Raw genomic sequence first — 18,412 nt, 5'->3', positions numbered from 1 at the left:
TCCATATTGGTAGAAATGTGAAAAAAATTGGGGTCTTTTATTTAATTTATGTTCTCTATAATCATGATAACATTACTATTCATGTCTCCCTTAGTTACTTATTTTTACTCGACATTTATGATCAATTCATGAATTTTTATTTAACGCATTGCATTCTGTGTTGAATAATTATGTTATAGAATTATGTCCCGGACTATCCGCCATAGATGAATATCGTCCTAAAAATGCAGCGCGTGTTTGTGTACGGGACTTTGAAGAAAGGCCAGCCTAATCATCACCTTATATCTGGTGGGATCGAGTCGGGGGATTGCCGAGTGGAAGGTGTTGGAGTTACTGAGGCGAAATATCCTCTTATTGTGACAACCCGGTACAATGTGCCATTTCTGTTGGATGCACCTAATGCGCGAAATGCTATGGTAAGTGGCACTGGTAATACGTAGACCAAATGGTAAAAAGTGGTTAAAAAAATTAAGAGAAAGAGGGATGAGAGAATACAAAATCTTAAGGTCCTGCTTAATTTAGTCTCTTAGTCTTTAAAGAAAAAAACCTAATGCCATGGCAAGGGTCTAGAATTATGCTTTGAAAATAACTTAACATATTTTACCTATGCATACAACGCTTTGATTATTGATTTTGATAAGAACCAAATCGGGAAAGAATTCTGGCATAGTTATGTAATATGTACTACAAGTGTAGCAGGTCAGGGCCGTATAGGTTTTTGTCAGTACTTCGCGATGTGCTTATTTTTGTTTTTAGACTGAATTTCACCTCTATATTAAGAATTAAACTTTACTAATTTCTAAATACGACTTTACTCTTAATTAAAATGAATCAGATATAATAAACCAAACTCAAAGTGATTAACAACCCTTTATAATTAACTTATCATAACAATTGGATAAGAACAAACAAGTTGATACCAAGTACTTAAAATCACCCAATCCTAAAACCTAATTTTAACAAGGACCTCAAAATACTGACAGACAAGACGGGGACTCGGGAAAAAATAGCCTAGCGAAACCAGTCTCCCTCCCTCTATCTGGGTAAAAATAGCTATATAGCGAAACCAGCTGTCTCCCTCGGTCAAATATGGAGATACACGCCTTTATATAAAAAAGAAAACAAACGACAGCTGTCGTTAACGTATTGGCTATCGAATACAGTGGGCGTTAATATACCTAATCAAAGGGATTTTGTTGTTTTATTACAAATTAAATATTTGCGTCTATTTTGAACTGCCGGTCAATAGACTGCGATTTATTAGACCGCCGGTCAATAGACTGCGATCTATTGGACCGCTGGTCAATAGACTGCGATCTAATGGACCGGCAACGTATTTCAGAACGCAGGTATGTAATGTTACATCCTTTCGATAGTTCTCATGGAATGTATATTCCTTTACATAGACGCTGTTTTTAGTACTTGGTGAAACCAAATTCAATGTTATCAAAATGGAATATCAAATAATCAACAGTTTTAAAGCCTCATATAAGGTAAAAGACTACATATTTAAAATCTAATGGGTTGAAGACTCCCCTTCCTTGTGTTATTAACTAATATTAAATTGAGATGTTGAAATGCATGCAACAGGTTTTGTGCATGTAAAAGATGAAAAAAAAATCAGAGTATATTGCATAATGGCACGAAAACCATCTGCAATATGCAAATTGTAAACTCCGAAAACTAAAAAGGAATTAGGTAATAAAACAATTATTTAACGCTCGGCCGTAGATCATAGTCATCATACTGAGCTGTTCCCTGCACCTCGGGAAAAATATTCTGGTCTATTGACTGCTCAAGCATTAAATAATTGTATATTATTAAATAATAAATATAAACGAACTGATATATGTATAGTCCGAATTCTGTAATTTCTTGAAATTTATCATACAGTCTTTTACTTCACGTGGAATATATTCATATTTTAATTATACAACCAGATGCTTGATTTCTCTTTTTTATTGCCTGAAATTATGATTTACGGACCTCTTTGAATAGAGTGTGATCGGCAGTATAAAAAAAAAATGCAACACATTTGGAAAAAAATTAGTAAAATACACATAGGGGCCTACCCGTGAAAGAAGTGCATGCTTTTAAAATCGATGAAAGGGAAAATATCCAAGGTACCCTCATTGACAGATTATTAGTTTTCATTCGTTAAGATTCGTTAAGATAAATATCAAATAATTCAAGCGAAGATGGAAAATGTGCAGCATAAATTAATACCTTTGGACAGACTAATTCTTGAAAGCATGAATCTTGATCCTTCATTAGTGTTTTGAATTTATATATAACTGTATTATATGAAGGAGTACAAATTATTATAAAAACATATCGATATTTAAAGGAAACAATAACCAATGGAATGATCTGATACGGTTAGACATCTTTTCTTCAACTGTTCCTCGTATAAATGTCCATCATTATATTTCAAATTTAAGTGTCGTAATGTCATCATTGTTGATTAATTAGTCTCCCCCTTGTTGCCCAAATTGTGATTAATTAGATACCATACGTTACTAAACTTACATGTATAAAACAAAAACAACCCTTTATACATGTACAGTAAAGCACGGTTATAGCGAGCACGCTTATAATGAATTGACGCTTACAGCGAAGTGATTTTCATTCCAAGTGACTTTCGCAGCACAGATAAGGCTGTCAATAAACTCTGTTCAGACAAAAAGTACGGGAAATGTGCATTATGACATCACATTATATTACAAACCTTGAAAGTACTTATTAATCTATTTATTAGTAAAATTAACTTATACTAATCTTTTAAGTAAAAACAACAAATGCTATTACTTACAATTTTGATGTCCGTTATATCGTACACACTGAAAAATAAGCGAGATGTCGTTCTCGCTGTACTACAAAATATGACGTCATATGCTTCAAAATGACGCAGTAAGTTAAATCATTGAAGGCTATCGTGCAGTTTTATAGCGAAGAAAAATAAATGTCATACATTAACGGAAAAGTATAAATGAATATTTTGTTTAAAATTATTAGTAGTAGAATGCTACCTATATAGTCTTATTTTCATTTTGTTAAAAGTATGCATCGTATAAAGAAGCCACCTCGGTTTTGTATAAAATATCGTATATCTAAAATCTGAGTACCTAAATAAATCACTTAATTGCAAGGGCATACACTTACCTGATCCCGACAAACTTTTACATGTGAATTTGAAATATGCTATGTAACTTAAAAACTTCTACGATCCTCGTAAAATCTTACAAATTAATTTTTTTTTAATGAAATTAACCCTGTGACCTTCAAAATTATTCAACATATGCATTATAAATTACTGTTTCTACTAACAAATATTCTTATCTTAAAAAGTTCGCACCGTTTTTCAAAATCTACGATATAACATCAAGTTATTTCATAATTCAGTTGTGAATTTTGACATGATTATGCCCTTGCAATATTGAATTTTTTAAATGACCTCAAAACCACAAATACATCTGCTTGTACCATGCGACTGCCATATCACGTGACCACTATGAACATAAAATATTGTACTGTTATATATATATTTTAGAAATATATTGCATTTGAGTGACTGTTATTGATTTTAAAAAGGACATGCCAGTTTAACTAAAGTATACGTGTTTTCATCACAAAAATTTGCCCATATTTTTATTGACCGCCTTAACTGTACTGCGTTATTTCATGTTGTAAACTTGACGGATATAACGAATTATGGTTATAACGAAGTACAATTGCCCATCCCTGGGACTTCGTTATAAGCGTGTTTTACTGTATATTCATTGCCAGAACGTGGAGGGGGAGGTGTACAATGTGAACGACAAAATGATGGAAATATTGGATGACCTGGAAGCCCACCCCACCTTCTACACCCGCAGTCAGATCCCAATCATATTTCAAGATAAAAGTGAGAAAATGTGGTGCTACTTGATGAAAAACTTTCGACAAGACGTCCTCCAGCTACCAATGTATTCCAAATACGACTTTAAAACACACGGAACATATGTCGGCCGCGCGGATCGACCACCGGGAAAGGAGGAGGCGATGGCCTATAGAGCTGAAATCAAAGAGAACGTTAGTTAGATTTAATACAGACTGGGTGTATTTATAAACAAGCGTTTTTACAAACTTTATTTTATCCTAGATGGGTGCTATGTCCTGCACATGATCGTTAAAAAGGTTCATATCTATATAAAATTTCCGCAATTGCATTGATTTAAAAAATTAATGAGTGATGCACATTTAACATACAATATACAGTCTACAGAATATTTGCATGGTTTGATTTTCGTATACCAAAGAACTGACGTATATGCATGCCATCGACAGAAAACCACGCCAGTCTCACATGAAGTCTATGTTTAAATAACGTGCATGTACGGAACATATGGCTGATATTCTACATACAAATATACGATTTATACACTTTTAAATATGAAAATGAACCTGTTTAATTACTGTTTGTTTTATTCCAAAAATAAAATACAGATCAAGCTAGAAACTGAATCAAATTAAAATACAGAAACAACCTAGCTTCTTCATCCGCAGCCAAATCCCAATTATATTCAAAGTCAAATTGGTTTCCATAGACGCATGTACTTTAATGGAACATTCAAATACTCGAGAGTCCCCCATACTTCTTTTGGAAATATTTTCGTCGACGTCAGTGTCACCCCATCTTACTCCCACCCCCTAACCCCCCCCCCCCCCCCCCCCTCAAAAAAATAATAAACCGCAATTTAATATAAACCACGCTCTGGCCCTGAAAAGCTATGCCCAAACAAACATAAACCGCCGATAAAGCAAACCGTAAAGTATTAGATATAATTGATATGTTGAGAAGGCGATGTTGTATTGATTACTAGTAAATATACTTTTAGAAATTTGCTGGAACGACGTATAAAATTTATTAATACTGAAAGCTTTTTTACATATGTTTTTTTTCGAATACATCGATATGAGAAAGTGGATTGATCTTTAAATGGAAATATATTGGCACATTGCCGGGCTCTTTTCGATCTAATTCTTCACTCCGCCAAGTTACATAATGCACACGAATTAATTAAACGAATCTAATAAAATCTTGGAGATCACGCTAAGTATTATGATATATCGATCAACCTGGTATTATACCCATGAATATTTCGTCGTGACAAAGAGCTTTTTAAAAGTCATTACGCGTACACGTCTAGGCTCATTTTGAAATACTTGTGTACGTCGTCGTCAAAACTAATACCTATATCTAAACTGGGGCAAAGTAAGGGATTAATGTTGGTAAATTAGTGCGCTGTGTCTTAAAGTGTTGTTAATAATTAATAAATATTGCACTATCAAAAAAATAGCCTCGACATTTTTCCATATAGTAGAAGTCCTGTTCGAAAGGAATTGTGTATATCGCAATCATATGATATTGATATTTTCACACGTATCTGCATATATATCATACGTGGAAGTACATGTAACTCCCATCCTATTGTACACTTGCTATCGCACGTTACCTGTTTTGAGTGTACATATGTATAATAGTACATGTACCCTGCGTGGATATTGTTTTATTATATGTGATATTATAATGAGACTATATTTCTGGATCCTTTATACTCATATGCCTAACATACCCATAATTGGAATAAACTTAACATGCGAACAACTTTTATAATAATACATTTGCACATATTAAAAATGATTAAGAAATGTACGTAAAAACCAATGTTCTGGCTTGTAACAGATCTATAATATTCCACTCTACAATCTCTTTTAATCTGTTTAATATTGCGAACGTTTATAAATATTGATTAAAAAATCCACATACCCCCACCCCACCCAGCCGTGTCTTATGTGACATTGACGTTTTGACCTATTGTGACGTATCAGTTTTCATACGTCACAGCGAAATACTCGAAGCAGGTACCCCGTCGTGGCCCCAAGAAGAATGACGCGCACTATAGCAACCAATCAATCGTTTACTAACAGCTGAGAAATAAGTATGGCTGCTCTGTGAATGATCAACAGTGCACCGGCTTATTTTGATTGATAAAGTGATATTTTTGCGAACAATTACTAAAAAGTTGGAGAAGCAATTGTAATTTGATCATCATGCCGGAGGAAAACGTCCGAGTAGCCGTCAGAGTGCGACCTTTCATATCCTTTATTCATTCAATTTGTTTTCTTGGACCTGCAGTTGCATATGTACTGGAGTAGTGCTGAAGTGTATTGAGGTTATGTAATTTTTCAATAACTAGTAGAATTATAAGCTTTATAGTAGATAATCGGCATATCATAAGTTTAATACATGTATTTAAAGGCGTTTAATTACTGAATGCATATATAGGCCTGTAATTATTTTATTATCGGAATACACAAATAACTGCCATCATAATTAGATTAAGGATGCAGCATTACGCAGTTTATGTTCGGTCCTAAATCAAATTATGTAAGCATAAAAATCCATTCCCCTTAGTACTTACTGTAGTTTTTTTTAAAGCATGAATTAGCTCAACTGGTTGCATGTTTATATTGGAAGAGGATTACAGAATGTTGATATAATGTTATGCATCAACTTTCGTACAAATATTAATTGATAAAAATCTAGTTATCCCAAATATTGGTTATGCCTTAACACTGCTTACAATCGACGTGAAAGGGAGAGAAATGCCACGCTTATCATTGAAATGAATGGGGCGACAACCCAGATTACAGACCCTTCTGGAAGCGATGAACCACGAAAATTCACATTTGATTACAGCTTCTGGTCTCATGATGGAAGCAAAGAAGAGAGTAATGGATACTATGGCCCTGATTCCTCCCATCCAAATGGCAAAAAATTTGCTGACCAGGTGTGAATCAATTATATAATCATTTAGGCAATTATACATACAATGTACATGTATATATACACAACGAGAATCTACAAAGAAAGCATGTCATTGTTAATATGTATTTTTTTTTAATAGAAAAAAGTGTATGATGCATTAGGTGTAGCTGTGTTGAAAAATGCATGGGAAGGATATAACAGCACATTATTTGCCTACGGACAAACTGGATCCGGGAAAAGTTGGTCAGTTGTCGGATATGGAATCAACAAAGGTAAACATATGGCAATTACCGGTATGAATTAATTAAAAAAAATATATCTTTTCAAAATCAAAGCTATCTGATTTGAGAAAATGTGGGAAAAATGCACACCAAATCGTTAAAAACAGCATTTTCTTAGCATGATCACCTTCAAAGTGAACTTTAAATTGTCAAATTGAGTTTACTAAATTTAATTTTAATAATTTAATTATTGATTAATTCATGATTAACAGTAATTGCAATTTATGGGTATCAAGTTTTTTAGTATAAACTTAAAAAAATTCTGTACATTCAATATCTATAATTAATTGGAAATACTGCAGACTTGTGTATATTGCAGCACAAGTTGCAAACAAAACTAGATTTTTTATGAGATATCATTTCTGTTTCATTGACATCTGCAATCTTTTAATGTACCTGTACCAGTATTCTAATTTTAAATCATTTGATGTACAGGTATTGTGCCCTTGTTCTGTGATGATGTCTTCAAACAAATTGAAGCAAAGAAGGCAGAAGGAGATAAGACTGAGTTTGAGGTATCTATAATTCCATCCCAACCCCTCACTTCCTTTTGTTTAAAAGAAGACTTCATTTTTGGGAGAAACTTTAATTTAATAAAAGGAATAGATGAAGTGCAGATTTAGATTGTGTTTTAATTTGCTCTGTCTTTTGGTGATAGATTACATTCAGCATGTTGGAAATCTACAATGAACAAGTTCGTGACCTTTTGGATGGTTCACGAAAGAAAAGTGGTTTGAAGGTCCGACAGCATCCCAAGCTGGGATTTTATGGTAAACAAATAATAAAATTGAAATAAAATGAGTTATTCGCAGACTTTGTTCAAATAAATAGTGTCAACAAAACAAAAACACAGCTTGTGTAATTCATTCAGAGAGAGAGAAAGAGGAGAGAGAGAGGTTTTTGCATCTCCCTAATTGTATTTTACAGCTGATGGACTGAAAATTGTACCTGTGAGTAACTATTCTGACATTGAGCAGAGAATGGAGGAGGGGACTCAGAACAGGACTGTAGCCTCCACAAACATGAATGCCACCAGCAGGTGAGTAACTCCAACCAACCCAGATAGTGCACAGTATTATATCCGCTACTCAGTATTTTGGTTTTCTTACCTGATTAACAAATAAAAAGGTTTCAGTTGCACAAGCAAAGCTATTAAAGTTCTTGGTCATAGTTCATTAAACTTCATTTTGTTTCTCATTTCAGTCGAGCCCACACCATTGTTGGAATTACTTTCACCCAGAAATTCCAGAATGCTGCTGGAGAAGACACCACTAAAACAGCTGTTACTAACCTGGTAGATTTGGCTGGCAGGTACAGTAAATAACCAAAACATAAATAATTTTACAAATTATATGGAAGAGAGAAGACTTTAAATTTTTATTTGTAACATCTTGGTCAAGATTTTAGCAAATAAGATCGATTCTTCAAAAGACCAATTAAAATTCAAAAATTAAGTTACTCTCCTTTTCAAATTGGAAATAACATTAATTAATTTAGCAGCAAGAGAAATTAAATGTCAACTATTTTGATTTTTCATGTTCATATTAAGCAAGTAGGATCCACCTAGGGAGTTTTTTTTTAACATTTTACAAATAAAATCTACTTGTGGTATTCACTGAATAAAGGTTGCCATTGATGCTATTTCAGTGAGAGAGCTGACAGCACAGGAGCAACTGGTGACCGCCTGAAGGAGGGTGCCGCCATCAACCAGTCTTTGTCCTGTCTGGGTAACGTCATTGCTGCCCTGGCAGACAGGTCCTCCGGAAAAAATACCCGAGGTAAAAATGCCTATCCTGTTAAATACTTAAGGATTTTAAAAACCCCTCTCTTGATAATTAGCCCAGGTAGAAACTTCTTTTTGAAAAAAAATACATGAGGTTTAAAACTCTTTTTTTGATTGATAGTTGAAGTTAAAATTTCTCTCTTGATTATTACAATATATAAAATCCCTCCTAAGTAAGATGTACAGATCACAAATACATCTCTGTTATCTTGCACCTTTCTTTGTTCTTTTCAGATTACCTGTAACTTGTACATTTCTAGTTATAGAGAAGTTTAAATGCCATTAATATATTTTTTGGGGTCAGGATTTAGCAATTTGCTGTTTTAGTTCTTTTACTCCATGAGTTCTTTTATTATATACGTAGTGTCAAAAAGTTTTGAAGGCTATTTATACAGAAGCCTGTATATTCAATTTCAGTTCCCTACAGAGACTCTGTACTGACCAAACTACTGAAGAATGCTTTGGGGGGGAACAGCAAGACCATCATGATTGCTGCCCTGTCCCCCGCCGACATCAACTTCGACGAGACCCTCTCCACCCTGAGGTATGCTGACCGAGCCAAGCAGATCAAGAACAGTGCCTCTGTCAATGAGGACCCCACGGAGAAGCTGATTCGTGAACTACAGGAGGAGAACGAGAAATTGAAGGCCATGTTAGCCTCTGGGAAACTGGAGATGGTTGCTGGGGAGGAAGACGATGATTTGACTGATGAAGGTAATCTACAGATGTATTTCCATTTTATGGACTGTATGTATCTTATGGAATCATTAGAATATTTGATTCCTCGGTATAAGACATGCAGTTGAAAGTCGACATCATAAATAATTGTTTCTAGCACAGATACTAGTACATGTATATTGAATTGAATTGTCTCAATCTATGCATTTTTATCTCTGTATCTCTACTGGTAATAGCCTTGGATATGTCTCTTTTATTTGGCTATTTTGTTGATTACCATTTATTTAATATTTATTCAAATTTCTCTATGCAGAGAGAAAGCAGATTAAAGAAGACCTGGAGGACCAGTATAAGTCAATTCTGGACAAGAATGCCCAGGAAATGGAGGATATGAAGAAAACTTTTGAGGAGAAATTGAAAGAGGCTGAACAGAAAGGGGTAATTTCGATTGCCTATATATGGTAGTTATGAAATTGTTAGACAATCACTTTGTCACACTGATATTTTCTACATCAGAAATTTCAAATTGTTTAATCATTAATTTGTCATTCAGACGGATAACGTGCGTTATCAACTGCTGATTTGATTTAAGAGATGAATAGTTTTATCCTACATGTATGCACCTTACTTGTTTTGAAATAAAGTCATTATTCTGAAAATGAAGGGTGGAGGAGGTGCTGACTTTGCTGCCATTGCTGAGAAGAAGAAGACAGTGCCCCATCTATCAAACTTGAACCTTGACCCTCAGTTGTCAGGTCACATTGTCCACTTTATAGAGGCCCCAGAAGTGTGTTTGGGAGCAGAAGGAGACATTGTGTTTAAAGGACCAAGGTATCAATATTGCATTAAACTTCTGATTGAAATCATAGAAAAGAAAGTTATATAGTTGGATTACCATTCACAGATACTATGCTTATTGGAAGATGAGAGAGAGAGAGAGAGAGAGAGAGAGAGAGAGAGAGAGAGAGAGAGAGAGAGAGAGAGAGAGAGAGAGAGAGGGGGGGGGGAGAGGAGAGAGAGAGCACAGGGAGAGAGAGAGAGCAGGGAGAGAGAGAGAGAGAGCAGGGAGAGAGAGAGCAGGGAGAGAGAGAGCAGGGAGAGAGAGAGAGAGAGAGAGAGAGAGAGAGAGAGAGAGGAGCAGGGAGAGAGAGAGCAGGGAGAGAGAGAGCAGGGAGAGAGAAAGAGAGAGAGAGAGAAGGAGCAGGGAGAGAGGAGAAAGAGAGAGTAAATCAACCGTAGATAGTTCATTGAACTTCTGTATATGAGCTGTTGGATGCCAAATAAAAAACTTTAAAGGACTTATTGATAATACATGTATTAAAAATGATATTACAGATCAAATAGAATAGTAAGTGTCTATGTTTCTTGTTTGAAGTACATATAGATTAGCTATGTATATTCATGTATATATATATTTCCATTGACATTATCTATGAATGCATTTCCATACGAGTGATTGTGTTGAATAAAGCTACTACATAATGGTAGATGCATACATTTTGTATATAGAATATATTTTTCATGTGTTTGCATCATAAGATACAAAATTTTCATAATCATAGTTGACTATACATCTAGCTTGTATAATGTGACCAAATGTAATTGATTGCTTGCTCCTTGATTATTGTAAAAGCATGTTCAAATAAGATGTGACCGTGTAGAAATATTCTGCTAGAAATGCATAAATGTAGCTAGGTATCAATGGCGTAAGTCTTGTCCAACTTTTCTTCAATTACTGTAGATTCCTTATTAAACACGAAGAGATATTATTCGCGTAAAGTTGCGAGGAGCAGCCCTCATGTATTTTAAAATCTCACTGTTATTTTTCAGACAGTTAGAACTATATTAGATAATTTTAAAAAATGGTGCTCGTGATTTGATATACTCGCGATTTGAATCTAAAAAGCAAAAATAAGTACTCGCATAAAGTAAGGAATTTACAGTCCATGTATATATACTTAGCATGAGTAAGGAATTTACAGTCCATATATATATACTTAGCATGAATCTCACACTTAGAGCCCCTCAAATAACTGTTTATCAAAAAAAAAAAGAATTATCAAATAACATTTAGTATGAAGAATATACAACAAAATTATGATCATGTTTTAGAACAATTAATCTAATATAACATGTATTTTATTTCATAATTTTTGATTTTCAGTGTGGCGGGCAAACATGCAATCATTAAGGATGATGGTGGAAAGTTCACAATTGAACCTTGTGAGGTCACGAACCGTCTGCTGCAGAATGGAAAGGCTGTTGTCGCCAAACAAGCCCTCAACCACAACGACAGGTAAAGATCACCTCTACAAAAGGATTCACAGAGTGATGACAAGAAATTCATCAACCAAATGTTGCATTATTTAAATTTTAAACAATTACATTGCACCTTACTAAATTTATATATATTAATTTTTTCACGAAATCGTCATTTATTTGTAATTGAGATTAAAACAAGAGTTTTTGTTGTTTAACCTCTGTACCAGGATGTTTCATCAGTAAGATTTGGATTGTTTATTTCTTTCACAGACTGATCTTTGGAACCACCCAGTACTTTGTCTTTGTGAATCCCAAAGAAAGAGATGCTTCCAAGCAGAAGTTCCCTGAAGTTACATTTGAGATGGCTCAAGAAGAGGTGGCCAAAAAGTCTGGATTTGACATGAGTGGAGAGAACAAATCAAGAGGTGTGTAGCTAGCTAGGAATCCTCTTCTAACCTCAGAAAAAATGACAGTAGCAATAACAACAGTGTTTGTCCATCATTTTCTATAATGAATGTATATTGATAAATGATTCCTTAGATACAATTTTCTTTCTTTTTTTGTAACAATTATTTTATACAGTAATTGAGTTCATATTTGGTCACCACAAAGTGACTGCTACTGTGGTTTCATCAATATTCGTTGAATACCAATTTTCGTGGATTTCGTTGTTAAGTTGATCCACGAAATTAAATGTTCGTTGAAGTTCAATTTCAACTAACATTTTGTATTGATAGGATCATTGGCCACGAAATTACGTATCGTTGAAACTATAGTTTTCATTAAGTCCACGAACATTGATACCCACGAAAATTAATGAAACCACAGTATTTATCAGCAATATAATCTATTTCCAAAAGACTTCAGAATGTTGAAGAGAAAGACTTGTTTAACCAATGAATGTTTGATTTGTAGAGGATGCCTTGCTTCAAGAAGACATGTTAGAGATCATGCCAGCTGTGGAGGAAGCCAATGCTATAAGTCAGGAGCTGGACAAGAAGATGAAGTTTGAGTCCATGATTGTCTCCCCTGAGGCCCGAGGGGAACAGACGGGTAGAACGGAAGTCATGATCAAGGCCACCAACATTGAAACCAAACACGAGTGGATATGGCCCAAGGTCAAGTTCATGAACAGGAAGTACGTTATGCAGGAGATGTACAATGATTTCTTGGATGGAGATGACCCCTGGGACTTGCCCCCTGTGAGTACAAGATATACTACATGAATTCTATACAAAATGAAAATTTTTTGTAGCATTTGTCTCTGTTAAACTTATGTAGAAACAGATAAGGAAAACTTATGGATGCTTTTTCGCATTTAACTGGTTTATTATTTCAGGACAAGGATCCATTTGTTGATGACATCAATGCAGAGTTCCACATTGGTAGTGTCAAGATTTGGCTACAGTCCACCTCCTATATGGTATGTCTAACTATTTCTATCTCTTTGTACAATTTTTATTTCCAAAGAAAATCTTACTGGCCTTTTTAGTATTTAATTTATGTATCAAATCGATACATTAAATCAAATGGATTGATGAAAACTGTTTCACTTTGTACCATTAATATATTTGCAAAGATTGCCATGAAGGAACAATTGGACGTCATTGATTACAGAGGATATGAAGTAGGAAAAGTCAATGTAAGTCACGCCTCTTTCTTAATTCATACACCAACTCGTGTTTGGTTTCAATGTTGCTGTTACACATTAAGAAAACAATTGCTCCTAAATCTATCAATTGCAAGTTTTTTCAAAGAGAATGATATGAAAAAGAATTATTATAATATATATTCTTCGATCATCTGCAAGGTATATCATAACAATAAAGTAGGTTGCATTCATTGTGTTTTTCCTTATTATATAAAGAACTTAAATATTTCCTTCCCCAGATTGAACTCGTCCCCTGTAACAAGTCAGGAAAAGAGCTATCTGAGGATGAAGTTTTTGTGGAGGATCCATCAGAACTTGAGGGCAAAGAAGTGTACTTCAAACTGAAGATAGAAAACGCCATGGGTCTGCCATCAAAATTCACTGTGAGTTTCCTTTGAACTCAATAGCTAGTGCAAGACTTTGATGATCTTGCATTGATTTTCATGTGACATCTTGATGAGTGCTTTTGCTAATGTTAAAAATATCAAGTGTGTAGAGTATTTACCCTTCTGCATACCTAAAGGGCTAAAGCTTTGTAAAGTTTATCTCTGCAATCATTATTTTGGATTTCCTTTTAGGATTTGTATGCCAAGTATATTTTCAACCATGAGCCAAAACCATTTGAGACTAAGAAGTTGGGCAATACTATTAATCCCCAGTGGGCCTTCAACCAGGTGCATGGATTTGCGAAGGCCACAGCTGAGGTGAGTCATATACTGTTTTGGACATTCATTTAAATTCAGTTTTAACGAAATTAGTTAATTATGTATTGAACATGAAGAGCTGCATGGTCTCAAGAACTAACAGCATGTATTGCATCATACAATACATTATACAATGTAATGCATTATGCATGTACATGTAATACAAACTGTGAGTTGAGCTTTATTGACAGAGTACAATAAATAGTACCCGGTATATTGGTTACCATTAGGTTCAATAAACTATATGTATACATGTTTAGATGTATTTTGAGATTCTATATTTACCAGTATAATTTCTACTGCTTTTGTAGGACCTAACATTCCTCAAAGATGGGGCCATCATGCTGCAGGTGTGGGGGAAACAGAAGCCGCCCAAGGAAAAGAAACACTTGAACACCAAAGACGCCATGATCAAGGGGGCCATGACTAAGGGTCAGTCCCACAATGTGAACACTAACAACAAGAAGGTGGACCCGGAGAAAGTCAAGTACATGATGAAGTGTGCCATGCTGGAGAAGAAGACCCAGCATCTGGAACAGAAACTGGTGAGGATCTAACTTTTTTCGTTATGTGTAATAACAAATTTTTTGGGTAGAAGTAGGTAGACTCTTTACTGCTGTCAAACATTGTTGAATATACCATGGTTCATGTAGTTAATTTGATGGGATGGAGGAAATACTGAGAGATATCTGAAAATTCGAAATACAATTATCGACTGAGGTTTATATGAAAGGATCAGTGGTTGATACCCTCAGCTCTCTTTCACAATGACATGATATACTATATATTTTTGATTCGTTTTGAATGTCAATGGCTTTTTCATGCAACAAATTACATGTACATGTATAATTTTAAATATAATCACTATCATTATGAAAAATACAAATAAAACAGAAATAATGTTTTATAAATTACTACAAGATAGAATTTTAGTTCTGTAAATGAGCTAAACTGTTTGACATATGAAAATAGATTGATATTTAATTTTAAAGGAGAATTTGAATATTTGTAATCGCAGGCTGCCATGAAGCGTATGTTGGAGGAAGCAGACAAACACAAGAAGAAGAAGCTGACCACCGACCTAATTCACAAGATCTACTATGCTCCCACAAACGACGCCGCCGAGAAATGCATCGCCCTTATCCCACAGGAAAAAGGTAAATAGTTGGTACGTATTTTAGGAGGAATTTTTTTTTTTCTATGGCTTTAGTATGTATATTCACTTGGCAAATATTACGAGAGGCTTGTTGGTAAGAAAAGCTTGCTGAATATTATTGTTTACTTATGTGTCCACATACATGTATGTACTTGTATTGCTAGACATTGGGAGAGACATTGGATCAATTTGTACAAGAATTCTATTAATACCTATATAGTTATTCAATTGTGCATCAATTATTCAAACATTTAAATTCTGCTGGTCAGGATTTCCTATGTGATTTGACCATCGAATCCTGGTATATTTAGAAAAATTGATTATATATTTACATTTTCTTTACAATTATCTCGATTTTATTTTTTTCATCTTCCCTTAACAATGACTTGGATTTCTTATCTTGATTGTCAATTGATTGCTTCCTGACAAAATTGTTCTTTCCTTAGCTGCTTTTGATCAAAAATGATATAGATACTTTGGTTTCATTGTTAGTCATGGGCATCGATTTTTATAGATCTAGATTTAGAGAAAATCAAAATTTCAAGGATATGTAAATACAATATGTACAGGGAAATATATGCCCCGTTTTATTTTTGCCCTTTTTGCTTTCATCGTCAGTGGGCAAATTTAAGGCTCTCTAGGTGAATTCTAATATCTCAAATTATTTATCTTTAAAGACAACTGTGTTTGGGCAAATTTAAAATGGGGCAAAAATATTTGCAAGTGAAGAAGGGTGAAAATTAAATCGGGGCAAAAATAACCCTGTATACAGTTCATTACAGGCCAGTGATCAAGATTGGTATAAACAACTTCCGTAATATTGATGAATGTTCCACAAAATATCCCTTACTGTCAATATGTGAAATTCAACATGAATGATTCATAATAGTACATGCCAATTTGTACAAAATTACACAGAAAATCATGTTTGCTTTTATTTCTTTCTGACCACAGATGACACCTCCTCTGAATCCTCTAAATCTTCCTCCTCTTCTTCTTCGTCCTCTTCTGATGATGAGAAAAAATCAGGAAAGGGCACTGGTAAAAAAAAATTACACAAGAGGAAAGCGTCGTCTGCTGATAAACTCAAGAAAGAAAGGACATCATCTGCTAACTCTAACAAGTCAGCTAAATCAGAGGGAGGGGCTAAGTTGAAACCACCACAGAAGAAGGAAAAGATGGAGAAAAAGGAAGACCCCAAAGCTAAGAAACAGACATCTGAGGCCATTAAGAACCAGAACAAATCCAGTTCATGTGTACTCTTGTAAAAATAACAATCTTAGTATATTGACACATGCTTTATTTCAAACATTTATACATTTTGTGTTATGTATATATGTATGTTATTGTTTACTGCTTTTCACTTGCTGTATCTGTCCTTCAGGATTTAGAAGAAGGAAAAAAAATGTTCTTTTGAAACACACATTTCCTTGATATTATATTTTCATTATGAGGATATATTATGATGTTTGCTCACAGACCCTATCAATGTGTTCCCTTTTATTTACAATGCTGACTCTAAAGATTTTTTTATGATAATTTTATAGATTGTTTTTGCATTCTAAATCATGTTGCGGGAGGACAATTAAAGTCTTGTTTAACTTTGGTATTTAATTCAATTAAATTTTTTTGTACAGAACTCCTTATTAAGTGTATATTAGATAAGATAAGTTATCTAGTATTCTAAATATGAGATATGTACTTTTATTGTCAGTATTAATGTTATGATGCATAATCAGTTCCCTGATGCTGAATGTATATTCGACATGTAATTTTTTTTTTATTTCCTGGTATTCTATTTTCATTTGAAAATATGTATATATCAACATATATCCGTCCATTTGTTTTTGTTCTCTAATATATATATACTTGCACTGGTTGTGTATAAAACTGATTGTCTCTTGATCACACTGATACTGTGCTATAAAATCTTATTTTAAGAAACAGGGTATTTGTTCGCCAAACGGTTAAATTGACTCAAGTATTATTTTGTACTAATTGAGTTACACACAAGTAAATGTAGTTAAAATAGATATGACTTCTTAACATTCCCTTAAATTTACATGTACATATATTAGTTAAAACAGATCCACCCCTGATCCTGCTGGCCAGAGAGTTTAAAATGTTTTTATGAAGACTGTCAATGCATTCATCAACACATCAATTAAGCACCATTCTGTATTCAATCCGCCTTGATTGCAGATAATTACATGTTGTTTCACAAATATAATCCATCTTGCACTGCACCAAGAAATTATTTTTCTTTCTTACAACCAGCTTTAAGTTACCAGGTAGAATGCCAAGGATGATGAAAAAAGCATTGATTTTTTAAAACACAAATTTACTACAAACACTGAATTTTTTAAACAGGGTTTTTTTTATATTTAAACATTATTTATTTATTTACCAGAAGTTTTATCATGACGCAAAGCTATTTTTATTTATGTTGTTTGAGTGTTGTGACCAGACTGTGATATAATCTCTTCATGAATGTTAATCCATTGTCTTTTCCTATTGGTTTGTTTATATAGTGAGAGACTTGCATTCTGGTGTCCATCATTATTTATTTTATTTTTTTTTATATTGATGGACAGAGGGGCATTTTTGCTGTTAATATTTTGACATTCACACGAATGTAATTTTATTAACTTGAGACATTTTGATTGTTAAAATAAATCATGCGACATCCCCATAAATCTTTTTTTTCCCTTTTTTTTTGGGGGGGGGGGGGGGGGATACAGGTGTACAGGTGTTACTGTTTCACAAATGACCAAAGTATAATGGAAAGTAATTTTGGAGAGAGAGAGAGAGGAGAGGACTGCTTCCTTGTTCACTCCAAGATTTATTTCTTAGTTATGTAGATTAGAGCCAGGCTCAATTTAGTCATATACTGATAAGAGATCTACTGGTCTAAAGATTATACTATTATAAGGAAAACGCCACTTCTCTTGCTACATTTTTGACAGCCCTATATTTCTATATTTTCCATGCATGGTAGTCATACCCCATGCACGAAACAAGTTTTTTTACCCGTTCGCCGGTCCTGTTTTTTTTCTGTTTTGTTGGGGAGTTTTTTTGTTGTTGAG

At 34.1% G+C, this 18,412-nt stretch overlaps 2 protein-coding genes across 2 annotated transcripts; both read left to right on the top strand.

The window, feature by feature from the left end:
* Positions 1 to 169: 169 nt before the first annotated feature.
* On the top strand, positions 170 to 4,645 carry LOC128170738 (putative gamma-glutamylcyclotransferase CG2811). The gene is made up of 2 exons (XM_052836525.1): positions 170 to 416; positions 3,787 to 4,645. The coding sequence occupies exons 1-2, from the start codon at positions 207 to 209 to the stop codon at positions 4,078 to 4,080; spliced, it is 504 nt and encodes a 167-aa protein (XP_052692485.1). The 5' UTR covers positions 170 to 206; the 3' UTR covers positions 4,081 to 4,645.
* A 1,305-nt stretch (positions 4,646 to 5,950) lies between these two features.
* On the top strand, positions 5,951 to 18,022 carry LOC128170476 (kinesin-like protein KIF28P). Its single transcript, XM_052836247.1, has 21 exons — positions 5,951 to 6,139; positions 6,628 to 6,833; positions 6,951 to 7,083; positions 7,528 to 7,607; positions 7,751 to 7,862; positions 8,020 to 8,131; positions 8,296 to 8,403; positions 8,740 to 8,870; positions 9,293 to 9,589; positions 9,867 to 9,991; positions 10,218 to 10,384; positions 11,718 to 11,849; positions 12,086 to 12,240; positions 12,731 to 13,017; positions 13,155 to 13,238; positions 13,395 to 13,457; positions 13,706 to 13,849; positions 14,045 to 14,170; positions 14,482 to 14,715; positions 15,189 to 15,327; positions 16,281 to 18,022. The coding sequence occupies exons 1-21, from the start codon at positions 6,094 to 6,096 to the stop codon at positions 16,592 to 16,594; spliced, it is 3,195 nt and encodes a 1,064-aa protein (XP_052692207.1). The 5' UTR covers positions 5,951 to 6,093; the 3' UTR covers positions 16,595 to 18,022.
* The last annotated feature ends 390 nt before the right edge of the window (positions 18,023 to 18,412 follow it).

The sequence above is a fragment of the Crassostrea angulata genome, chromosome 1 (genome assembly GCF_025612915.1).
Source record: "Crassostrea angulata isolate pt1a10 chromosome 1, ASM2561291v2, whole genome shotgun sequence".
NCBI classification, from domain to species: Eukaryota; Metazoa; Mollusca; class Bivalvia; order Ostreida; family Ostreidae; genus Magallana; species Magallana angulata.
This window is presented reverse-complemented; position numbering and strand designations above follow the sequence as displayed.